Source organism: Camelus ferus, chromosome 14 (genome assembly GCF_009834535.1).
Source record: "Camelus ferus isolate YT-003-E chromosome 14, BCGSAC_Cfer_1.0, whole genome shotgun sequence".
Lineage (NCBI taxonomy): Eukaryota > Metazoa > Chordata > Mammalia > Artiodactyla > Camelidae > Camelus > Camelus ferus.
In genome coordinates, this window is record NC_045709.1 from 32,977,398 (window position 1) to 33,004,674 (window position 27,277).

Consider the following 27,277-nt stretch of genomic DNA (forward strand, 5'->3'; position numbering starts at 1 on the left):
TGCAACCTGAGTATTGGGTGGCTCAGGTTATTTTCCACTCAGAACACACTGTATGACATGGAAAGAAGGCAAAGAAGGTAATAAATCCTGTCCTGTCCATCAGTTATTTCAGGGGAGATGCTGGGACTCAGGAGAGATCGGGAGCATATTAAGTACAAAGGAGTCAAGTCTTACCAACACTGAGTACCCACCTCTGATGTAATTGTTAACTTCTCCCCTCTTAGAAAGAATCTGCACCTGACATTTCTGAGTATATGCATCCTACTCTTTGTGTTAATTACATTTAAGAGACATTATTGTTAGGTTAATTAATATTAGTGATTACTTGATATTAATCACTATTCTTGATTAACCATTATCCCTATAAATCAGTTTAAATGAGTAAATTAATTTTCTTAATGGCTTTTTTTGAGAGATTATATGTTTATGGGATGGTATGCAAATTCTTATGAGGACAGTGTTCCTCTGTTGTATCTTAAATTAATATAGAATTTCCCCTTTAATTTCTACATAGAAACTTACTATAGAAAAGATGGTTCAATCAGCTGTGAACTCATCTAGCCCTGCTATCATTTAGGAAGATTGCTCCATGTTTTCCAAAGGATGAAAATGTGAAATATCTTGTTGAAATTAAGTCCTGCCATATCTACTCTTCTAGTGATCCTATCATTAGCCAATCAATCAGTTAATACCTAAATAAAAGTTTTGAAAAGGAAAGTAAACCAGATTGGAATGGATGCCTTCCTACTGAGCTTTGTGGGCTCTTGGTTTCCACTTTTTTTCCTAAAGGTCTGCAGAATGTCTCATCTTTCTTGGATTAATGAATATTTATGTCATTGATAGTATAGTATTTCATTCTCAGAGTCAAAGTTACATTGGCATTTTGCTGGTTTAGTGATAGTTTTCATTGCTACCCGTTTTTCTCCAGAATTACATCTTACTTATTTACTGGTAATTTATCTGATGCCCACGAAGTAGTTCTCTTCAACCCATGACTAGGATTCCTTTCCCACCTTTTCTTTCCCGTATTTCCCTAAGTCTGCCACTCCCTACTAGCCCTCTTGATTGTGTCCAATCCAGTTAAATGATTACCTTCCTTGGGTATCATATCAACCATTCCCTTGTTTATCCTCATGCTCCACATTGCCAACAATCATTATTTGTTAGAAAGTTTGCAAATGTCAACCTCTTTGAACCCAGGCCTTCTTGACACGTTATATACAAAGACCTGCCAACCTAATGTATTTATTGTTGGTGATATACCTAGCCTCGTACCTTTTGTACATGTTATTTTATGAGTAGGAGCTCCTCAAAGTCTCTAGGTAGTTAGCTTGGTCTCTTTAGAAATCTCTCCATCTCCTTGTTGGGATTATCTGTTTTCGTATTGACTAAATATTACTCCTTAAGACCTCTCATAGCTTCCACCCAGTGCCCTGTTCATTAGAAAAGCTTTGCTTCCTACTAGGAAGGCTCTTGCTTAGCTTTTCATTGGAGGCAATTTCTAGGAAGCATTGCTTTTGCACCTCCTGGGGCTGTTCTCCCCCCACCAGTGGGAAGAGTGAGTGACTAATAGGTATACCCTTGGATGAGAACATAAGTACATCCAAGAGCTCTTACAGGCATGCCAGTGACACAGTTAAGGCAAAGTTCTGCTCACCTGCCTTTGTTCAGGACCCTGCTGCGCTTGGGTGTTCATGGAACGTAAATGAGGCGTCATGCCACGTTAGTAGATCTTGACTTATGACATTTACTTTGCTCAATACAATTTGTGACTTGTATTCAGTTGAAAAATCCTTCTGTGCATTTGTTCAAATAAAGAAAATAGAGAACTGAGTGATTTCTGGGTGTGTGTGGGTGACGGAGGAATAAGATGTGCCCTCGCCTAGCTACCCCGGGTGTGACTGTGTTTTCCTAGAGACTCGAGAACCCTCAGTGATGGAACTGCGCGGGCTGTAGACTCTAGACACCATCTGCCGTTCAGGAAACACAGTAGGAAAATGCCACCTGTTCCTACATTAGTCTGGCCCGTGCGTCAAAATGTCACATGTGCTCTTATGTTTTGTTTGCCGTTTCTCTGATTCATGCAGCTAGCTGATGACTAATGAGATTTTTACACATTCTAACCATGCATATCCTGTTATCTGATGCACGTTGGATTTTATTTTCTTTCTAGTGCATGTGGATGTGTTCCTTTACTATTATTCTCTCAGTTTCCTTTCCTGGCCAGTCAGTTATTTGAGAAAATATTTTTATTCATTAAACTGCTATTTACCGACGACCTGCTGTGACATAGTGAACAAAACAAAGAGTCCTTGCTTTTGTGGAACATATGAATTCCATCAGAGGAGACAGGAAATAATCAGGATCAATAAGGAAAATAAGCAGTGTGTAATGTGATAAGTGCTAAGGAGAAAAGGAAAACAGACAAGGGGGAGCAGGAATGCTGTGAGCCAGAGTTGTGATTTTGGGTGGTGTAGCCAAGAAGGCTTCCTTTAAATGCAAATGGGATAGATGTGAGGGAGCCAGCCCTGGGCCCTCTGGAGGAAGGGTGTGCAAAGCAGAGGGACCAACCAGTGCAAAGGCCCTGGAAGAGAGCATCATGCCGTGCTCAGTGCTCTCTCTTTATATGAGGAAGCACATAACTTTTTTTTGGTGAAATATATTTGATGTATGATGTTGTGTTAGTTTCTGGTATACAGCATAATGATTCAGTTATACATTTATATATATACTTTTTCATTATAGGTTATTACGAGCTATTGAATATAGTTCTCTGTATAGGACCTTGTTGTTCATCTATTTTATGTATAGTAGTCTGTATCTGCTAATCCCAAACTTCTAATTTATCCCTCCCCACCCCCACTTCCCCTTTGGTAATCATAAGTTTGTTTTCTATGTCTATGAGTCTGTTTCTGTTTTGTAAATATGTTCATTTGTGTCCTTTTTTCAGAGCTCCACATGTAAGTGATATTATACATTTGTCTTTCTCTGTCTGACTGACTTCACTCAGTGTGATAATCTCTAGGTCCATCCATGTTGCTGCAAATGGCATTATTTCATTCTTTTTTATGGCTGAATAGTATTCCACTATATATGTATATATACCCCATTTTCTTTATTCATTCATCTGTCAGTGGACATTTAGGTTGGAGGAAGCACATATCTTGAGAGTAGAAGGGAATGTAGTCAGAAAGACAACACGAGACAGATCATGTAAAGTCTTATGTGATCAGTATAACGACTTTGACCTTTACTCTTATGTGATGGGAAGGCATGGGGACATTGGAGTGGAAAAACAAGACTGATCAGAAACACCTTGTTTTCTGGGTTGGGAATAGACTGAAGAGAAGCAACAGCAGAGGAGGGTAACCCATTAGGAGACATTTGTGATAATCCATGTGAGAGATGGTGGTAGCTTGGACCAGGGTGGTGGCAGTGGAGTAGAGGGGAAGATTCTGGATGTACAGTTCCTGTCAAGTTAATGAATTTGACTGATAGATTGGCTGAGTATTAAAAGAGAAAGATCAACTCCAAGATTTTTGATCTGAATGATTAGATAAAGTTGCTGCTAGCTTCTGGAAGAACATGTTTGGGGAAGGGTTGGGGTCGGGGGGAAGGTGAAGATCTCAGCTCTATCTCAGGTTAAGTTTGAGGAACTTGACTAGATTGAAAATGCTACAGCTCTCACTTAACTCTCACTTACCTTTTTCTTTTAAAACCAAAAACTTGATTGACTAATGACTAAATTAAGAGAACTTACATTCTTGACTCTACAGTGGATCATTGAGACTTGGTCTGTTTTGGTCAAAAATACAAAATCAACAATGGCCAAGATGAACATATTCCCTATGAAATAAAATGATGAGATTTGCAAAAGCTTGGCTACACAGCGTGAATTTTACTTAAGTCACGTGACATTATTTAGTATTTTGCTGAAAACCATCAAACATCTGCTTTAGGGATTCCATGCTAATAGACAAAATGAATATAGCTTGGTTGATGTGCTGAAGTAGCCAGTGAATATGGTTTGATTGACAGTTAAGGAAACACATCCTACATTTCCTCAAACTCTGTAATGTCAGGTTTATATCTCACTGAGATGGCCGCCGTTATGATCACCAGCTGGGAGTTCAAAGTACTTTTGATGGTTTGCCAAAATGCTTCCTGTTCAAGTACTAAAGATTTCTCATACTTCTTTGCCTAGAATAATAAGGTTCAGACCAGTAGCCCTTTCCAGTATGTGACTTTCTGTGGGTGTGTCTGAGTTTAGAAATATTGGAGTGTGTGTGTGTATGTATTATTCTTAGGACTTTGCCTACATGTTAACATTTTTCAGCAAGAAATAACACGCCCCGGGCAAGTTTTTCAGAGTGCTGAAATGAGATAAATTAAAGGATAGCTCTTATTCTTGAGAAATAATTTATTGCTTCATATTGTTGAATCATAACCATTTAGTCCTGAAACCCAAACCCTGTATTTAAAGAGTAACAATCTCATGTTTAAAGTTTCTCCTTTAAACATTTCCAAGAATCTTAAGGGAGTCTTTATGTGACATTAAATTGTTAATTTTACCTTGTTATTTTAGATCTATGGTTAGAATTCATTCTCTGGTCTAAGAGCATGTATAGAGTATGAATTCTTGTGGTTCAGCGTGCTGGTAATTTAGGGCAAGGTTAATAGAGTGGTTTTTGTGAGAAAAGGAACTGTTTTATGGAAAGCCTGTTTGAACTTTGCCTTGTTTTGTTTCTCCAAACTACCAAATCTACTTCTGGTATTTGTATGAGATCCTAAAATGTTTGTATATTAATTTTTAGATAACATATTTTTTCCAGACTAATATCTTCCTGGATACCAGCCAGTCTAAGTATAGGGCCCATGGAACCTAAGTTACTTTGACGGTTAGTCTGTGTAGTGGTTGGGGGTAAAGTAAACTTATAAGAGAGAGCCCAAAAATGGGACGGTGCAAGCAAAGTACAAGTTTATTTCTCTCTGAAATCATAGTCCTGTGTGGCTGGTGGGTGAGCTCTGCCCCTTGAATTCATCCTGAAGAACAGGTGTATGGGCAGCCCTGCCACCCTCAACACGCACTGATCAAGTGTGCCCTTGGCCTCTGTGTTTGCATCTGGTGAAAGAGGAGGGAGTCATGGGTCCAGGGAAAGTGTTCCTGTACACGGCGAGGAAGTTGCCCACATCCAGGAGAACTTTGTCATGGGGCCATCCCTCCCGGCAGGAGATTCCAGGAAACATCTTCTCCAGCTGAGCAGCCATCTGCCCAGGAAGAGGGGGAGGATGAGTCTGGAAGAATGACTGACCGTGGCCGCCATAGACTTAACTAAGCAAAGGACAACACTCCCAGTCAATTATAGGTATCTTCTAAATTCCGGCCATTTATATTAAAGTCAAAACAAATATATTTTATATAAATAACTTCTCGATTTTATGTTCTGCTTCTCAAATGATTATATTTGTATCACGGAACAAAGTCAGAGAGTTTCAGGTAATTTCATGTAGAGTTGCAGAATAGAGAGGCACTTTGGAATTTTATGTGGTTATGATTTACCTAATTGATTCTCCCCATCAGTGAAAGTAACTAAATGTTTGCTATATTGTAATGTTTTAATCTGGAGTTAAAACTATCTCCATCTACTCATGTTAGGCCATAGTCTGAGGAACCGAAGGCTCAGAGAGACTGGCCGATCCATGTGCTTTCCCCACCCCAAGCAGAAAGGCGAAAGAACTATTGCAAATCCAAGAACACTGGAGGAATTTTCACCATCGCTCCCCTCCCTCTCCTTGGTCTAGTCTGTTTAATTTTAAAGGCAGAATCTTGCTTTCACAAAGTATACCAGACAGGAATTTGTTCAAATTCCTCAAAAACCAAGCCAAGAGAAGTTTCAGAAAGTTCAGACATGCGTGGCTGAGTGGAAGGAACGTGGTTTTGGAGGCAGGCACCGAGGCCTGGGAATACTGCTCCAGGCGGTCACTTCTGGGTGACCCTGGGCAAGCTTCTCAGCCCTGCTGAGCCCCAGTCTCCTCCTTTACAAAATGGGAACAGCAATAAGAATAAACTTGGCAGTGTGTGGATACAGAATTAAAGCGTATAAAGGGCCCGCCAGTCCCAGGTTGGTTTTCTCCACCCCTGTCATCCGTGATGGTCCCAGGAGCCCGGGTTGCTGTTCCTCTGGCTCTGAGGCCAGGAGTGGTCTGTGGTTTCCACGCAGCCCTGGCTAACATCACTCTGCTTGGAACCTCACCAACCACTGATGAGAAAGCAGAGTGGTGGTGTTAATTGAGTAAGAGATTTGGGTAAAATATTCAACTCTATTTCCTCATCTCTCAAAAAGAGGCAACACCCCCCCCCCCCCCCGTTCTCTCATTTCCATTCTGCAGGGTTGTTGAGTGAGTCTGTCATGGAGGCTCACAAAAACCCTCTGTCAATTGTATAATGCTGAGTTATATCAGCAAATAACAGCAATAATAATTTTATATAATATAAAATAAAATATAAGTAATAATAATTATTATTGATGAAGAAGAATGTATGTGATTAGATACTTGCTGAATAATGAGTTCAAGAAAAGATTATTAAAGCTTTAAGTAATTACTCCGTATTCCAGACATATTTCTCCGTGCATTGGATGTTAGTTAGGTGGTGTTTCCAGGGATGGTTTTTCTGCCATTCTCCCAACCAGGGTTGAAAAGTGAACATCATGCCATCCGCCACAGTGCAAGGGCCCAGTTGCTGTCTGAATGTCCTGAGCCCAGTACTTGCTAGAAAGGTCTGATCGCTGGCCAGAGGAGCTCTGGCCTGGGCAGCAGTCTGGCCAGTGTGCCTCATGAGAGCCCGGAGAGCCACTTCATTCTAGGCATGAGCCGCCCAGGTCACAGCTGCCTAGAGCACTTTGGCTATGGTTAAGTTTGTTGTGCTGTTATATAATGCGTACTTGGACTGTATCCCATGAATGACTGTTTTTTCCTTCCTCCTTCTCCACTGTCTTGTTATTGCCCTGTTATCTGCGTTTAATGTTGCCTCAGAGTTTGTTGTTAAAATCAAGCAGAAAAGCAGGCAGCTATTAAGACATAAGGAGAAAAAGTTATTAGTGGGGGAAAGCCACATGTGGTGCAGTAAGATTTTGACACCGTGGCATGGGGCCAGCCAGGAGAGGCTTCACTGTCCCAATCTGGTCTTACTTCGTGGTAATAATGGCCTTTTCGTCCCTACACGGTTACTAGTGCACAAGCCAAACTGTGACCAAGTAGGCTAGACTGCGTGTGAGCAGAGAATCATGCCTTTGCACATTAATTTAGAATACTCATTTTAATCGGATGTGCTCATTTATCCATGCTACTTCTACTCCATACCTTAAATCGAAAAGAAGTTATTTACTGGCTTCTGGTTTCCACTCCAACACGTAAAGCTCTTGGAAGTTGTCCATCCTGTTCTTACAACAAGGAAAAAAAAAAAAAAGCTAAGCAAACTGAAAATCAACAATTCGAAAAAAAGCTAAGCAAACTGAAAATCAACAATTCTGAAAATCAGCAATGCTTCTTAGATCTAACAGAGAGTTGGCGTTGCAGAGCAAACCGCTCCTTGAAATTTGGAGAGACAGCAAGTACAGAGGATCATTGCTCCCCGGGGGCAGAAGCCACTAGAGCCAGAGACACTTAAACTGTAATTGGATAATTGCTGGAGGCTGAGCATGAACTCACTTAAGAGTTGAAGATCCCTTGAGTCTTGCAGGGGAGGGGCATGCTTTCATGAGTTTTACCTCCGGGAACCCTACCAGGTTCTTACGGTGAAGATCAGAAAAAAATTCCCTTATGCTTCTGGCAGGGGGAGGAGAACAGCGACCCTTTTCAAGTAGGCTCAGAATCCTCTGTTCATGGCACAGCCATTCCCTGGAGGATGCCTCCATTCCCAGAACCTCATCTGACCTTGGAGGAGGGCAGGTGAATGACTGGAGTCCCCTTCTGCCTCCCTGTATCACATAAATTGAGAGAAAAAAAAAAAAAAAAAAACTAAACCAAGAAACTCTTCTGAAGGTCACACCCCAGGACTCAGGCTGGCTGAAAAACTGAGATTTAATCATATGATTGCAGAACATTTCCCCTCTCCAATACTTTATCATCACATTACCAGGGCTCCAAACTAAAAACTGGAATACAACCCAGCTGCAAGACACAGAGTCTGTTTAGAAGGAACGGGGAGGGGGGGGGAACCTAAAGACAACAGGAGAGACGGAAACCAGGACACTAAAGAAAAGGGAAGCCTTTGACACCTGCAGATACAGCATGCATTAAGGACAGCCTAACTTCTAGCCAGAATAACATAAAACCTCACACGAGAGGCTTATGTACCTCAGGTATTACTATTACCTATACATCAGGTAGAGGTATTACCGTTTCTTATGCATCATGTCCAGTTTTCAACAAAATGTTTCAAAGCATGGTAAAAGGCAGATAAAGACACAATCTGAAGAGACAAAGCAAGCATCAGAACCAGACTCAGATGTGATGGGGCTTTTGTAATTACCAAGCAATTTGGAATTGAAAATATTTTAATTAATAGGCTAAGGGTTCCAATGGAAGAAGTAGGCAACATGCACAAACAGATAGGTAATGTAAGCAGAGAGCCAGAAACTCTAAGAAGGTATCAGAAGGAATTGCTGGAGATCGAAAACACGCTAACTGATACAAAAAATGCCTTCAGTGAGCTCATCAGTAGACTAGACCCAACCGAGGCAAGAAACAGTGAGACTGAAGATACATCTGCAGAAACTTCATAAACTGAAATGCAAAGAGAAAAAAAGAATGAAAAAAATGGAACAGAATAACAAAGAACCGTGAAACAACTACGAAAAGTCTAACATACATGTAATGAAAATACCAAAAAGAGAAGAGAGAAAGGAGCAGAAGGAGTATTTGAAAAATAATGGCTGATAACTTTCCAACATTAATTTTGGATACAAAACTGCACATCAAGGAAGCTCAGAGAACACCAAGCAGGGTAAGTACCAAGATATCTACACCTGAGTATATCATATTTAAGCTTCAGAAAACCAAAGACAAAGTCTTGAAAGAGCTAGAGGGGAAAAAAACAAAACAAAACACCTTACCTATTGAGGAACAAGGATAAGTTTTATATTGGATTTCCCTTCAGAAGCCATTTAAGCAAGAAAAGAGTAAAATGAAATATTTAAAGTGTTACAGAAAAACAACCAATAACCTAGAATTTTGTATCCAGAGAGATTATCTTTCAAAATTGAGGACATTATGAAGACTTTCTCAGACAAACAAAATCTGAGAGAATTTGTTGCCAGCAGAACTGCTTTACAATAAATGATGAAAATTCTTTAGAGAAGGAAAATGATGTAGATCAGAAACTCAGATCTACATAAATAAGAAGAGTGTTGGAAAAGGGGTAAATAGGTAAATAAAATATTTTATTTTTATTATTTTTAACTAACCTAGCAGTATACTAGGTGATTATAACTTATGGATAAGTTGGATGAATAACAGCAGTGTTACAAGGGACAGGAGGAAGGAAGTGGGAATACTCTGTTAGAAGGTACCTACACTATCTATGAAGAGGTATAGTATTATTTGAAAGTGAACTTAGATTAGTTGTAAATGTATATTGTAAACTCTAAGGCCACCACTAATATGCTAAGAGGAGTAAAAATGGAATCATATAAAGAGACAGACAGAAGACAAAAAAGAAACAAAGAACAAGTGCAATGAAAAGAAAAGTTATAAATAGGGTACCTATTAATCCATCTATATCAATAACTACTAAATGGAAATGGAATAAATATACCAATTAAAAGACAGACTAAGAGTGGGTTAAAAACGAATACCCAACCACGTGCTGTCTGTAAGAAGTCCAGTTTAACTATAAAGACACAGAATGAAAGTAAAGATCTGGAGAAAGATATACCATGCTAACACTAATGAAATGAAAGCAAGAGTAGCTGTATTAGTTTCAGACAAAGCTGACTTCAGGAACAAGAAGACTGTTCAGAGAGAAAGAGGGGCATTGCACAATTATATAAGGGTCAATTCTCCAAGAAAACATAACAATTCTTAATGTGTATGCACTTGACAACAGAGCATCAAAGTTATCAGTCCTTCCCAACTTGAGGTAAAGATTCAGTGCAATCCCATTCAAAACCCCAGCATGCTGTCTAATGGATGTCAACAAACTGAATCTAAACTTTACATGTTCTGGCAGAAGACCCAGAATAGTCAACACAACACTGAGAAAGAACAAAGTCAGAGGATTGACGTGACTCAAATTCAAGATTTAATATAAAGCTGCAGTATCAAGACAGTGTGATATCGGTGGAAAAATAGCAAATAGACCAATAGAACAGAATATGCAGCTCCAAAATATACACACACAAATAGAGTCAACTGGTCTTTGGTAAAGGAGTAGATTCAATGGGAAAAGGATGGTCTTTTCAAAAGTGGTGCTGTGAGCACTGGAGATCCACATGCAAGAAGATGAATCTAGAGGACACCCAGTATGCCTTTTACAAAAGTTAACTCAAAATGGATCATAGGCCTAAATGTAAAATGCAAAATACAAAACTTGTAGAATATCACATAGGAGAAATATCAAGCTGACCTTGGGTTTGGCAGTGATTTTGGGCTTGGCAACACCAGAAGCATGATACATGAAAGATGAAATAACTAAGTTGGACTTCGTCAGATCAATAACTTCCACTATGCAAAAAAACACTCTTAAAAGTATAGAAAGACAAGCCACAGACTAGAGAAAAGACTTGAATGAGACATATCTGATGAAAGATGTGTATTCAAAATATACGAAAAACTCTTAAAACTTAACAATAAGAAAACAAACCAATTTAAAAATGGGCAAAATACCCGAACAGACATCTCACCAAAGAAGATAAATATATGACAAATAAGCATATAAAAAGATGCCCAACATCATATGTAATTAGAGAGTTGCAAATTAAAACATGAGATTCCACTACACATCTCTCAGAGTGACCCAAATCCAAATACTGACACCACCAAATACTGGTGAGAACCTGGAACAATAGGAACTCTCATTCATTGCTGATGAGACTGCAGAATGGTACAGCCACTTTAGAAGACATTTGGTCAGGATTTTTTTTAAGCTGACATTGTCTGACTATATGATTGAGCAATCAGTGTTCCTAGATATTTACCTAAATTAATTGAAAACACTGTTCATGCAAAAACCTGCGCATGAATGTTTATAACAGCTTAATTCATTATTGACAAAAACTGGAAGCAACCAAGATGTCCCTTCATAGGGTGTAACTTGAGATAAACAAACTGTGGTACATCTGTACAAAGGAATATCACTCATCAATAAAAAGAAATGGGTTATCAAGCCACCAAGTGACACAGAGGAACAATGAACACATATTGCTCAGTGAAAGAAACTAGTCTGAAAAGCTACATACTGTATGATTCTTACTATATGACATTTTGGAAAATGCAGAACTGTAGAGAGGGGGAAAAGATCAGTGGTTGCCAGGGATTCAGAGGAGCGAGGTGAGAGTTGAATAGGTGGAACACAAGTGGATTTTTAGGATGGGAAAACTATCTTGTGTGCTGCTATATTACTGGATACCTAATATTATGTATTAGTCAAGACCCATCTAACTGTACAACACAGAGAGTGAACCATAATGTAAACTACGGACTTGAGTTAATAATAATGTATCAACAGTGGTTCATAATTTGTAACAAACATACCACACTCATGCAGGTTGTTAATAATAGGGGGTAGTGTGCAAAGAGAGGGTATAAATGGGAATTCTCTCTACTATCTGCTCAACTTTTCTGTAAGCCAAAACTACTCCAAGAAAATGAAGTTTATTTTTTGAAGTTTTTGCTATTTTCTTTTTTAAACTTTATTTATGTATTTATTTTATAATGTATTTTTAAAATTGAAGATGTGCAATATTATATGTGACAGGCATGCAATATCATGACTCAGAATTTTTAATTATACTCCATTTATAGTTGTTGTAAAATATTGGCTATATTCTCCATGTTGGACAATACATCCTTGTAGCTTATTTTATACCTGATAATTTGTACCTCTTAATCCTCCACCTCCATCTTGCCCTTCCCCCTTCCCTGTTCCCACTGGTAACCACTAGTTCCTTCTCTACATCTGTGAGTCTGTTTCTTTTCTGTTACATTCACTAGTTTGTTGTATTTTTTTAAATTCTAAATGTGAGTGATATCTTTAAAGTATTTGTCTTTCTCTGTCTGACTTACTTCACTTAGCATAATACCCTCTAAGTCCATCCATACTGTACACCAGAATTTCCTATTCAGTTGTAACTATTCAATTTTAATATTAATATGAATTATATTAGAACATATTCTTGTTTGGGGTTTTATATTATATCAGTATTTAAATCAATTTAATTAAATCTTTCATTGTAAGCTATGGAAATTTTATGTTTATCATAATACAAATAAGAACTTTGTTTTTAGTTAAAGCCATTTGTTATTTGCATTTCTTATCTTGTTTATTGTAAATTACATTTGGTCAATTATCACTCAGGTATCTTTCTTCTTTCCCACTTAGACCTGATCAGATTTTAATATGCCTCTGTGAACAAAAAAATTCAAATTATTTCATTCCAACCTTGGTTGATCTTTTGAGCCAATGTTTACTTACTAGCTCAATTTTATTTAAAAATAAAGCAAATTCTCAGTATTGTGGCTATTCTGAGGTAGACTGACCAACTTGACCTTAAAGCTAATCCTTATTTTCTTTTTTTGTGTGTGTGTGTATATATATATATATATATATATATATTTTATTGAAGTATAGTTAGTTTACAATGTTGTGTCAATTTCTGGTTTACAGCATAATATTTCAATCATACATGAACATACATATATTCATTTTCATATTCTTTTTCACTGTAAGTTACTACAAGATAGTGAATATAGTTCCCTGTGCTATACAGTATGAACTTACTGTGTATCTATTTTATATATACTAGTTAGTATCTGCAAATCTTAATTTATCCCTTCCCATCCCCACCCCTGGTAATCAGAGTTTGTTTTCTATGTCTGTGAGTCTGTTTCTGTTTTGTAAATAAGTTCCTTTGTCTTTTTTCCCCTAGATTCCACATGTAAGTGATATCATACGGTATTTTTCTTTCTCTTTCTGGCTTGCTTCACTTAGAATGACAGTCTCCAGGTCCATCCATGTTACTGTGAATGGCATTATTTTGTTCTTTTTTATGACTGAGTAGTATTCCGTTGTATAAATATATCACAGCTTCTTTATCCAGCCATCTGTTGATGGACATTTAGGTTGATTCCATGTCTTGGTTATTGTAAATAGTGCTGCTGTGAACATTAGAGTGCATGTATCCTTTTGAATTAAGGTTCCCTCTGGACATATGCCCAGGAGTGGGATTGCTGGATCATATGGTAAGTCTGTTTTTAGTCTTTTGAGGAATCTCCATACTGTTTTCCATAATGGCTACACCAAACTATATTCCCACCAGCAGTGTAGGATAGTTCCCTTTTCTCCACACCCTATCCAGCATTTATCATTTGTGGACTTTTTAACGATGGCCATTCTGACTGGTTTGAGGTGATACCTCATTGTAGTTCTGATTTGCATTACTCTGATAATTAGCGATGTTGAGCATTTTTTCATTTGCCTATTGGCCATTTGTATGTCTTCACTGGAGAATTGCTTGTTTAGGTCTTCTGCCCATTTTTAGATTGGGTTGTGTTTTTTTATTATTAAGTTGTATGAGCTGTTTATGTATTCTGGAAATTAAGCCCTTGTCTGCCACATCTTTTGCAAATATTTTTTCCCATTCTGTAGGTTGTCTTTTTGGTTTGCTTATGGTTTCCTTTGATGTGCAAAAGCTTATAAGTTTAATTAGGTCCCATTTGTTTATTCTTGCTTTTATTTCTATTGCCTGGATGTTCTTATTTTCATTGCTTGTGCATGATAATGCAGAGATGTGAACCATGTGTGTCCCCAAATATGAAGACATGAAAATCTTAGTACCTCTTCCAAATACTCAGTTTTAATTTTGGACTATTTTGAAATTCTTGTATCATAACTATTAACTCCCTAAGAATGACATGAAGTTCTGGCATTTTTGCCTTGATTTCTTTTGAATGTAGTTTCCAACAGATCTTTCAAAAAATGGGTGACGAAGATTCTTTTTAGTTTTGCTTGCTTTTTGAGAAAATTTTAAAAACTACTAAATAACATTTATTCAGTGTGTTAGTAGTGACCAGTAAGTATCACCATTGCCATAGACCCTCTGTGGGAAGCTGAGGCCCAGTATGGTCACATAGGCTAGAAGCAGTGGACGATTTGACTGTTAGGGAAGGTAACTGAAAGCTAATTGTGGCTAAGCATAGTTTCTTCATTCTTTTGAATCAACTAATGGAAAATATATTTCCAAGAACCTTTTTTGTTCTAAAGTGACTGCTGTTCAGAGGCAGGGGCTGGCAGGTATTTGTCATGACCTTGCCATTGCTGCTGTCATTCCCAGCCTCTGTGGAAATTGCCCAGCCCCAGAGGCAGGGAGTGTTTTAGTTGGCGTGTGGGCTCAGCGTCCTTGGAACTGCTCTACTTTCTACATAAACTTTCTTGCCAATGTCAGCATTGGCCTTGTCAACACTTCTTTTCCATTTGTGAAGCCTGTAGTTAAAGCTTTCACCTCTCCTTTTCTAGAAGTATTTTATATTTAGCACTCTGGCGTTTAGAAATTCTCTGCAGAAATACATTTCAACTGAGCATCTTTATTACTTCTAAAAAAGGTTTAACTTAGAAAATATACATAAACATATATATGCTTTTTTTCTCTATGGCCTTTGATCTTGTTGCAAAATTTTAGTACTGCCAACAGGTTTAAGGTAACCGATAAAGTGATTTCACAAGTGAGGTAAGGTGGTACCAAAAGACTGCTTAACTGTTAAGGAAAAAAAATAAGCTAAAATTCAGCTTAAAAAACATAAGGGTAATAAATACATTTTAAAGCATTTAGAAGAAAAGAAGTCCTTTTGTGTTTGCTTCATGTTCTGGACTAGCAAATAAAAAATGCTGTTTTGTTTTGTTAATTCATTGGCCACAAGGCAGTCCTCAGGCTAAATGCCTGGGATCATCAGTTAAACGTGTGGATGAGTTGTGTATAGATTATTATAATCATAAGGTTATATCACAGTCTATCAGGGAAATTCTGGGGTTAATTAGTTTAGAAATATATTTTAGTAAAATTAAAAATTATTTCAAGGAAGAGAAAACATTTTTCATAAAGAGTTTACTCATTAGAAAGGTGACATGCCAAATAATTTAATTCTGCCTGACTTATTGTTCAGTAAACCTCTGTAAGTCAGAGTGGGCCTTTCTCGCTGTGTTGGTCTCCTGACCTTGTTCACATTTCATGTATGTGGATACATCCAGCATTAGTGACAAAAGTTGATGCTGTTCAATCCAGATGTCACCCTAAGAATACTCTTCTCTCATCAATAGTTGTCTCTACTGTCTCATGGAAAATAGATTTACTTTATAATCACCACCACCCATCAGGATCTGAGTGTACAGTTCATGTGACCTGGTAAAAGGTGGGTGGCGTGAGGCAGTTTGGTGGAAGAAAACATTTTCTAGAAAGTTTCAATGAATCTCACAACTGACCATTGGCTAAAACATTTTAAATATGTGGTTAATATCTGTATAAGAGATTCGATAACAGAGAGTGAGGAAAATTACCAGAAGGTGAGAGAAATGGAGAGTTCACCGAAACAGAAAAGGATTTCAGTGAAGATTGTGTCTTCAACAGGTGGCCTCAAGCTACAAGTGATGGTTGAATTAGAGACACTGCCATGTTGTTTGAAATATGGTTGTGGCTGTTTCAATTCCATTGTCAAGACCCACCTATAAGTGTCATGAGCCGTGTAGCTGATTTCTATTCAATGCCCTGTTTTATGGTCCAGACAGAACCAGAGTCATAAACGTGGACTACAGATGAGTCCGTTTACTTCTGTGTTTGTCCATGAGTGTATCGTATGCCTCATTTTGATTCAGATGCAAAACCTGGAAAACTTGCAGAACGTGTGTTTTTGTGGTTTGTCTTGGAGTGATTCAGAGAACTGCTATATTTTTTGGTGAGGAAAATTTTGGGCCATGTATTTCATCCCAAATGTGTGATTTTTCTTTTTAAAACTTAATTAATATAATATCTCCTTCTGCAAACTAAAATATTTCCCCCTCGGGTACATGTGTGTACAGTCATCTTATACAATTGCAGGAAGTAAAAAAGTAATACAATTTTTCTTCCAATGTGAAGTTGTCGAAACAAAAAACTGATAAATATTAGTATAATTGGGCTATTGGGTTATGTATTGTGTGGCCAATACTTTATATAAAAACAAATGACATCTTAGGATCTAGGCTTTTAGCCTTCTCACATCTTTAATGATCAATGAAATGTCAAATTCAAATGTAGACTATTGAAAATACAGTCCAAAAATGCATTTTTAGGTCTCTCCTTTGGCTCTAAGTTGTTTAACCTCCAAATAGTTCATCATAAGCCAAAAGAGAAATTCCAGTGAATCTCACAACTGTTCCATTTTCCCTTGTGTCAAGTGAGGAAATTCAATTCAGTTCAAAACATTTAAAAGATACAAATTACATACAAGTTCTTGAGCCAGACACAACAGAGCAAAGGCTACAGAGTCAGAAAGGCCGTCAAGTCAGAAAAGTGGTTGTCAACCAGGGGCCGTACTGGAAAATGTCTGCAAACATTTCTGGTTGTCACAACTTGGAGGTTGAGGTAGTGTCTGAATCAAGTAGGTGGAGGTCAGAGATGCTACAACACACATGACAGGCCCCCACAAAAAAGTATTGTCCAGCCCCAAATGTCATTAGTGCCAAATTGAGGAACCCTGGGTTGGACTGTGAGCTAGACCAGTGGTGCCCCTTTGATGGGTAAATTTATTTCCCATTGACTCTTCAGGATTTAAATAGCAGTGAATTCTACCTAAATACAAACTGACAGTACAACTTACCTTCGAGTGGCTTCAACAAATCCCACCATAAACATACAGAGCTCTTTTTTTCTATTAGTTCTGTGGTTTAATAAGAGTATTGCTCTGTGGAGCAGTTCTAGAGTTTAAAATTAAAATTTAGTCAGAGAATAAGTAAGTTGTTTATATGCACATATACAAACATAACAAAAGCAGTGAAAAGCAATGAAGCACAGCCCACCCTATCTTGAACAAGTTGTGTTTTTTGTTCTTGAGATATAATTGACACATCAGATTAGTTTCAGGTATTTAATATAATGATTCAATATTTGTATATATTGTACAATGATAGCCACAATAAATCTAATTAGCCATCTATCACCACATATAATTATAAATTTATTTTCTTGTGATGATGACTTTTAAGATTTACTCTCAGCAACTTTCAGATATGCAGCATATTTTATTAAGTATAGTTATCATGCTGTACATTACATCCCCAGGACTTTTTTAAATCTCGTAACTGGAAGTTTGTACCTTTTGACTGCCTTCACCCATTTTTGTCCACCTCTTACCCCAACCCCTGGCAATACTAATCTGTTCTCTGTATTTGCCAGTTCAGTTTTGTTTGTTTGTTTAGATCCCACATATATGTGAGTATTCACCTTTCTCTGTCTGACTTATTTCACTTAGCATAATGCCCTTATGGTCCATTTATGTTGTCACAAATTGCAATATGTCCTTTTCATGGATAAATAATATTCCATCAGGCATATGTGTGTGTGTGTGTGTGTGTACATGCATACATATATGTATCACTTTTTTCTCATTCATTCATTGATCTCTAATAACGTAAATGTGCAAAGATCAAGCTCTTTTCATGTATTCTGTTATTTGACCACTTTTCAGGACTGAATCTTTAGTCATTGCAACTGTCGTTGAGAAAAGAAGCATCCATGTGACTTTTGGGATGGGGATACATCCTTCCATGGTTAAACCTCCTGTTTAAGAGCAGTTCATTGAGGCACCGATAAATTATAGACATTCATGTGTAGTGATGGAGGAACATGTAGGTTTCTTTTCCTTACAACTGAGGGGGATGCTCACACTGGAACCTAGTTAGAGGTAAAGCCAAGCAGCTGATCTCAGAAAAGGGTGGGATCCAATCAGAGTCAGCTGAAGGAACAGAAAGAGCTACTTAGAAATTTCAAGGGAAGCTAATGTTCTTGAGTGACAAGGATGCTGTCATTTTGCCCTCCACAAATGAGATTATGTTCCCAGGTGGGAAATGAAGCCAGACAGTCAGGTCAATTTCATAAAAAGTGCATCAGGTTGGAAAGGTTAAAGGACCAGATGAGACAAGTATCTGTGGCAGGATGACTGGGTAGAAAGAGGATGGCTCATTCAAGGTGCTGTGGAGATGACTTCCAGACGCCTGGAGCTTGCTGTGCTGTCGCAAAGCCAAGAGCAGATTCAAAGGGACTGAGTCATAGCCAGCATCCGATGGGGTGGGTGCTTGCCTGACCTGGGGTTGGTTTGCCTCAGGAGGTGGTATGTTTCATATCACTGGAGGGGTTAAAATTCAGGAACTTTGCCCTGAGGATCCAGACTTTGAGAGAGAGGATGGAATGGGTGGTCCTAAAGGAGCCCTCTTGGTTCTGTTGGGAATTCTGAGGGTGGGGGTGAAGGTGATTGCCCAGACTGAGGCCTGGTGTACTTGCTCATTCTTATTCAGCTACCTCAGGCCTACACCGGCCACCGTCTCTAACTTGCCAGCTCTTTCACAGTGGCTCAGATACTGCCATCATTGAAACAGCACCATGGGTCGCTTGTGTTGGGAGAAGAGCCTAATGTTGGAACCCCGAGTTTGTGACTTGTTCTAGTTCTCACCACAATTTTGTGACTCTGTCGTTTGAAAAGTCAAATGACTCAGTGATGTTATGTAACCTAAGACTAGAAGAAACAATAAGGAGTATTCCCAGGACATAGTCAATTTCTCATTTTTTCCTGTGGAAAATGAGTTCACAGAAGACAACCAGTCATTAAATAATAGTCATAAAGATAGTCAAAACAGATGGGGTATAACTTTGTTCAGAGCTATTAAAAAAAAATCCTCTACTGTGTCTCAATCCTTTAGAAAGTTCCCAGGTAAGGATTTACCTTCTAAATGTAGACTTGTGGGTCTTCTTATCCAGTGAATTCAAGCCACCAACAGAAGAAGTCAGGAAGAATGGATGAAATTAGGAGAATTGATGAGCTGAGTATCACTGTTGTGATTTTGTTTCTTATACAACTTGAATTTGTGGCTTGAGAGTTTGGAGTTCTTAGAAAGTGGTGCTATTCCAGGAGCTTTGCAGAGATATTCTGGGGGCAGGCCACACGGTCTCTAGTGAGAGAATGTGTTCTATTCCCAGGTGCTATTGTAGAATCATTATTCCCTTAACAAAACTGTGGCCTTTTCGGTTAGAATTTTAGTTCCATTATTCAGATGGACTAAAAGTATTTTGGAATGTAACTAGAAAAAATATTTTTAATGTATCAATATAGTATTTTCTAGAAATCCCCTATTCTGGATTAAACAACAGAGGAAGACCTTCCTGCATATATGTAGCATGGGCTTTTAAATTTTTATAGGTGTATGTGTTTTCAGTGAATTTTGAAAATTAGCCAAATTTAAAGTCAATTATAAAGTAGTTGCCTTTGTTCCCAAATTATCTGTGTGATATTTACATTAAGGAAGACTTGATTTTTAAAAGTGTTTGAGAAAGGCCTTCATATATCGTAATACTACGTGATCATTGTTGTATTTACTAACAGCATTATTGAGTGTTTCTCAGTGTCAAGTCCAGAAGTGAAAGACACAGTTTTAGCTCAGTGCTGACACAGTGAGGGAGACAAACCAGGTGAAGTCAGTATGATGGGCGACATGATACCGGTGAGCTCAGGGCTCTCTGGGAGGACCAGCACCTTGTGTGGCCTGAGGGCAGCGGGGGTGAGCTGAGCAGGGCAGCCACAGGGGAGTCAGTTAAGAGAACCAGAGGGCAGCCCCAGAGCAGCCAGAGGGAGCAGGTTGTGCAGAAAAAGTTTGAGCAGCTGCAGTTTCTTCCTCAGGGTTATCTGTTCCCCACAGATAATCAGAAGATCATAAATTTGATTTTGTCATTTTAAATATTGATCGCCAATGGGAAAATCTTTTCAAAAGTGATTTTCTTTTCATCATCTTTGCAAAGTCAGGAGTAAGAAAGGGACGAGTTCTGCTGCAACTCAGTACCATCCACAAAGCCTTTAACCTGCTGTAGCTCATGTACGTAGGGAAACACTTTTTGCAGTGGTCGCATTTTCCTGGGGTTTTTCTTTTGGTTGTATGTTCACAAATGTCTCATCTCTTTGTGTCAACAAACCCTGCTCTTTGAGCTATCCTAAAGGTTCCTAATTTTCCTTTTTCTGTGTGGAATTAGGGAGAATGGAGTAAAAGCTGCAGGATTACTCATTGAACATACTATTTTCACTTAGTTTCAAATACCATCTTCTCTGTAGATGTAATAAAGAAAGATCAGGGCAAGTTAGACTAAGGATGATTTTCAGTATTCCTTTCAAATTTAATCTTATATTGACGATTTCCATATTTTACCCATAAATGCTCACTGTAAAACAATTAAACTTAAGCGGCAATTCATACTGGATTTCTGTAGCCAATTTTCTGTTTTAGTTTACATAACTAGAAAGAAATAAGGGACTTAAATTATGTCTTATGTTAAAATTGTCCTTCGTATTCAGACCACAAAAGCAAAAACGTTGTTCATTTTTAGTACCCACGAGTCATTAATGGAAATGGTCATTTCTGTTTTCTGTTCCATTTTATATTTGATATGCGCTGTTCTTCTATGAAAAGTTAACATAGCTTATAAAAGTTATCCTCTTATCTAGTTCCTCAGTATACTATGATCTTAGCCATCATAGACCATTAGAAAACAATTAATTCCATTCGAATTAAAGGTAAGAGAAAATAAGCTCTTTTTAAAGTGCCAGTCTTAGGCAAGAAAATATATAAGTAAATGATAAAGGAAAAAAAGTTTAAGACCTGGAACCTGATGATCTGGTTCAGTTTCTGGTCTTACTTCTTTCTAACTCGGGCAAGTTCATTACCTAGTGGCCTTCACTTTCCTTTTCTGTAAAATGTGATTGATAATATCTGCCCTTGTACCCACCCACCCATCACTTGCCTAATTAGACAAGGATTTCCTAGCATTTAAGTCTGTAAAAGAACCTCAAAACTTAACATGTTTTACAAATGCTAGTTGTTATGGCAACGACTTACCAATGTCCAATGTATGATTCTTAAGATGAGAGGCAGTGCATATATGCAGTTATATTTTACTGAAAGTACGTAGCCCAGATGAGTGCATAATAGGTGCTCACCAAATCAGGATACACTTTCCTTCTTCCTCTCAGCCTTTCTTTCAAGCTTTGTTATTTCTCATTTGTCCCCATTTGCTGCTACTCTTTTCTGCTGTTCCGTGTGCTCTGGAATCCACTGACGCTCCAACTGTTCTTCCTGCGTGCAGCAGGCCCAGGGAGGCAGTTGGAAGTCAACCAACTTTAGTAACTCCCTTCTTAGTTTGGAGATTTGATCATATGCACATTCTGATTTCAAATTTCCATGCGCTTAGCACATATATGGATGGATATTGATTTTTTAGGTCTTATATCCTAGAGTAATTTAACTCATTTATAACAGTGGAATTTATTGAGATGCAAATGTTTACCAGTTTTATGAATAAATCCATATCATATTTGTTTTACAACTTTACCTCAGTACTATTTTTTATTTGTATGGTTTTTCACAAAATAATATTAAGCAATTATTTTCCATTTTTTATAATAATTTGTTAAGTACTCACCACATGCCAACCCTTGACAGAAATGAAATCATTTAATCCTCACAATACTTTGATATATGTCTTATTACTGGCCCATTTTGCAGATGAGGAAATCAAGCCACAGAAAGGATGTCAGGAAGCAGGATGTCATCACAGTTAAATATGCAGGATCTTGTCCTGAGTGACTGGGTTGATTTTTGTTCCCCTAATTACTATCCGTGCATCCTTAGACAGATTCGTGGCACTTTGTGTGCTTTAGTTTTATCATCTGTAAAATGGGGAAGTAATGACACATTCTCATAATGCCATGAGGATTGAACAGTCTTTCCTCTGAATGACATTTTAGGTTCTCTTAACCATATGTTCAAAACTCTGCCCACAAATGGTTCTCTTTTCTTTCTTTCCACTATCAGTAGTATTTTCAATGAGACAATCCTCCCACAAAATACAAAATACTATTTAATGATTTACTTCCTTATGTTTTGGGGTTCAGTGAACACTAGGGAATCCAAAGACAGGCTCCTTCACATTAGTTTTTGGAGCCTAAGATACATTAGTTCTTCCCATGAGAATGTGATTTCCAATAAAATCCAGTTCTCAGATTTATTTCATTTCAATTAAAACTACAGCAAGTGCTTTTCAGCACACTAAAAGTGTTAAGCCCCAAGTGGCAGGCTTGCATGGTACACATTTTTTTTTTATTATATCTTTACTTGGCTTGAATGTTAGGTTTCCTTTCCACATTGTTAAAAGCACTTAAGAGCTAAAGATATGACATAAAATTGTTTTATTGCTAGAGATACTAAAAGCGTCCTGGCTTGAAGTAATAAACAGCTTTGTCAAAGTCCTAAGAAAAAGAACAACAAAATGTGGCATGTGATTTGAGTCCCTGTAGAAGAGCTTTTGTCATTGAGAAAATGAGCATGGATAAATACTGATTGTTTTTTCCAAAAGAATGTTTTCTCATTTCAAAAGTCCACCCTAACTCAGTCTGCTCCCCTCTCTTGACAGGCACCAGCATCTTCACAGTCTACGAGGCTGCGTCCCAGGAAGGCTGGGTGTTCCTCATGTACAGAGCCATTGACAGCTTTCCCCGCTGGCGTTCCTATTTCTACTTCATCACCCTCATTTTCTTTCTCGCATGGCTAGTTAAGGTACTGTAAAAAAATTGTGCTCATCAAGTCTATGCCTTCTGACAGTTTCTTCTGATCTTTTGTTTGCTTTTGGTTGCCCTAACTCCCTCATGCCCTGTCTTTGGTAAATGTGGTTTGTCATTTTCTTTCAGAACGTATTTATTGCTGTCATCATTGAAACATTTGCAGAAATCAGGGTACAGTTTCAACAAATGTGGGGGTCCAGAAGCAGCACTACATCGACAGCCACCACGCAGGTACAGTATCCGGAGATGATGATGTAACTTACTCCTACCTGGCGTAGCCTCTACCTGGGCGTGGCCCTCCGCAGCATCCCTGGAACTTGATCGAACTTGAGAAAGCCCTGTTATCGTGGGCTTCTCAGACTCACGAGGGAGCTGCTTAAAAATACAGGTGCAAAGTCCCAAACCTGGAACAACCAAATCAGACTCTCTGGGTGACGGGGAGAGGGCACCTCTCTTTTTAATAGCTCCATCGGTAGGTTTGATACAAAACTCAGCTTATCATCACATTTATGATGTACCTTTGATTTGATTCTGCTGTCACAAGTCCTCAAACGCAGTTGAAATATAGCAACTGTGGATTTTCCCATTTTTATAAATATTCATGTAATTGAAAACCAACATAATGGCCCTTATGTATAGGCTTAGAATTTTTTGAATGGAAAATTTATTTCATTCAGAACAAACTAATCACAATGTAATAAATTATGAAGACGATGCCTCAAGCCCAAATGTTTGCTTGTGAATTTGAGGAATTACTACATATTCAGAAAGGTTCCTCTATGTGCCCCCAAATTAGAAGTGTCCCAGAATTTGACTAAAAGTAGTATGGCATTTATTACATAAAAGGACAGTTCAGATCAAATGCCTTTGTTTTTATTTTAGGTTTTGTTTTGCATGTTTGTTTATTTGGTGTTTAGAAAGAAAGAACAAGTTTATATACCTTCTTCTGCTATGAATCTTTATAAAAGAGAGAGAAAATAAAAATTCCTGAATTGAGAATGAAAATTATTATTTTAAGTTTTAAGAGAAATTTAAGTTTATGAATACTTATACAGGTCTGTTAGGACAAAGGTATCTGTGAAAGATTCAAGGCACAAATTTTACTTTGAAAATCTCCAAATTGAACTTTTAATAACTATATTTATATAATTATTACTTTTAAAATAATATATTATTTAAAAATAATTACATTTAATGACTAATAGCTAAAATGCTATTAAACTTGCTAATATTTGGAAAAGCTTTCTGCAGCATCTTTATGATGCTGTGAAAGTTTGAATGGTCTAACCAATTCTTTATAGATGAAATAGTATTAATATTTTTCAGTTTTGTCAAACAGCTATTCAAACTTTCATGAAAGTTTTTTTTTTAAGGATCATCTTGGTTATGTCACAGGTGGCATGTAGGAAAACCTTCAAAGAATCCCCCACATCTAGTTTTCATTTCTTCCCTCATCTCTCCTAATAAACTATGAGAAATAATGAAGTTCCAAGTTTATGCTGACATGTCTTTTAAGTAGGGTGACAACCTTATGAAGGTGTGTTTTCCCGTATAGACCTTGATAACTAAATGGAACGTAGAACTATGAACTCTGCACAAAACTCACATTCAGTATTCCCAAGAGACACCTAAAATATCTTTAAAACCATATAGTGCTTATTAAGTAACTCTTATTTACAAAACCACAGCTGGAAAAGCGGTGTTTCGAAGCACCACCAAATCAGCCAGCAGTTCTAATAGAAAGTGAAATGTGAAGAGATTGTGAACACAGTTGTACAAAATTGCTTTGATGCAAAATTGTACTTAATCAGGAGGAATAAGTTGGTAATTCAGCGGTAATACGTCTAGGTATTCAGCAGAGGTAATCACACAGAGAATTGTGAAAAACCTTCATTAAGAAAAATGCTGTGGCTGAGGACCCGGTTGCTAGGCAACTGAAGCTCCTGCAGCAGCCTCTCGGGCTGCCTGGCAACAAGCCGCAAGCCCCGCCCAGCCCCTCGCCAGCCATTCAGCAAGTGGCCCAGATGCTTTTGTGTGTGTAGAAGAGAGAGACGTGGTTTACTGTGATTCTGTTATGTTTATAAAACCTGACACAACTCCATGCGCAAGGACCTCTCGTTAAATGGTTTAAAACATTAAATCACAAGTTTCTAATTACAATAAAACAGGCTTTCAGGGAATAAAAAAATTATTGTATTGTGAAGCACGTAGCTTTTCAGAAATGAAGTCAGTTCTTGCTTTCCTCTAGTATGTGGGACATCTGCAGTTGTTCTCTGTAAGTTATCCTCCTAGGAGGGCGAAGAGGGCCCCAGGCACGGTGGCCGTGTTGACGCTTCAAAGTCCCTGGACTTCCCAGGAGGGCTGTGTGTGTAGAGAGAAAAATTATACACATTAAAGGGACAAAGTAGGGGCTTTCCAACACCTTAGGCGGTTCCATGGGAATTGGCTTTGATGTGGACTGCTCAGAGGGAAAGCGGAATCAGTGAAGAGAATTCTTTTTTAAAAATAACAAAGCAACATGCCTCCGAGTCACAGCATAGAAACAAATTACAGAAAAAGGAATGCCAAAGGTCTTGTATAAGGAGACCCTAGTAGAGCATGTAGCAGGGAAACAAAAGGAAGAAGGTGTGGGAAATTTCAGATTAGTAATCATTAGTTTGCCCAGACCCTGAAGGAGATGGGGACATTTGTGCCTGCTTACTTATTAGACATAGGTCACTGTTGCCACACGCTCAGTTCTCTGCTGGGTTAAAGCTCAAGAGATTCCTACACCCAGGATATAATAGCCCCTGTGTCAGCCCACAATGAGACCTCCCACACTACCAGTTTTTAGGGGTGTTGCCCCAAAACCTGATGCTGAGATGTGCCAGTGGGCTGGTAGAAATGTCCTGGGCATAGTGTATCTCTGGGTCAGACGTAACACTCTCATTCCTTAGACACCTCACCTCAGATACCTGTTGCCAGTCGTGCGGTCTTCTGATCGAGGCTGATTCACCATAGGGATGAGCTTATCTCACTTGCCTGGAATAGAACTGACAGAACTAAACTTTAGGGCCCCGCAAGGCTCCGTTTTTGTCACGTACAGTGATAGACACAAGGCAGGCTCCGGTGATCAATATACACCTCAATTATATAGACAAATCATGGCCCAATAGGGTCATATTGAGGGTCCGGTAAATAAATATTCTGATTGTCTAAAGAGAGAAATCATTTCTGGATCTGTCATTCTCTCTGATTGAACAAACTTGCTGGCCCATGTTTTCTGATACTTACCAGGGTGAAGTTGATAAAAGAACACTTAGGAGTTCTTCTTCCTTTGTAGTTTCGATGAACATTCTCTGAATATGGGTTCATATAATACCTAAACAAGCTCTGTGTACAAGTGCAGTGCTGGGTTAGAGGGCAAAAAGGCATAGATGAAAAAGCACATGATCGAAAAGAGAAAGCATTTCTCCTCCATGAAAAGACTATGTCCAACGAAATGATACAAGACAATACTTTAGTAAAAATCTGCTAACTGCATTCCAACACCATTGGTTTTCACATGAACATACATCATTAAAATATGTGAGAAAGCAATTCAGTAAAGTCAGTCATCTTAAAAAAAAAACAGATAATAGTCATTATTACACAAAATAATGAGCAAGGGTACTTGACTTGATTTCATCCCTAAATGATATATTCAATGACAGACTCACAAAATGTAATTCTCATTTATGGTTTCCTAAGATAAATATATTAGTCCATGTCTGTACTTTCTTATTGGAAGGATTTCACTATTGTACCATTCTACAATAGCCCTTGACATAGTCAAGATAAGCTTCAAAAAAGGAAAAGAATTAGTCCTTTTTTTTGGTGGCCTACTGGTCCCTTAAAATTTTTCTCACTTTAGAAAGCAGAGAGAACAGATATGGAGGAACAGCTAGCAGCCCCTGACACACTCCCCTAAGGACTTCAGTCCCCAGGGATTCGTGGCTTTACCTGTCTCACCAACTACCTCCTGTAGCTACAGTTACATTATCCAACCCGAATGTTGTTTTGTAATTCAAGGAACTAAAGAGAAATGCATCCTGTTTGCATTTCCTTCACTTCATTCCATACAAAGAAGTGACCTTGAGAGAACACTTCTACTAACAATTAAATTGATTCATTTGACTTCGGTCTACTGGAAAAAAAAAATAATTTAACAGAGAAAATGAGTCTGCTCCTGATG

At 38.1% G+C, this 27,277-nt stretch overlaps 1 protein-coding gene across 3 annotated transcripts in view; it reads left to right on the forward strand.

Annotated features, from left to right (window-relative positions):
* The window catches only part of NALCN (sodium leak channel, non-selective), a 265,894-nt gene that overhangs the window by 68,549 nt on the left and 170,068 nt on the right, over positions 1–27,277 (forward strand). For all 3 annotated transcript variants that reach the window (XR_004325878.1, XM_032496708.1, XM_032496709.1), the window contains exons 8-9: positions 22,917–23,059; positions 23,191–23,295. Coding sequence is in view for 2 of the 3 variants with exons in the window: in XM_032496708.1 (XP_032352599.1) it covers positions 22,917–23,059; positions 23,191–23,295 (248 nt within the window). In the remaining variant the exon portion in view is untranslated. The remainder of the gene's footprint in view (positions 1–22,916; positions 23,060–23,190; positions 23,296–27,277) is intronic.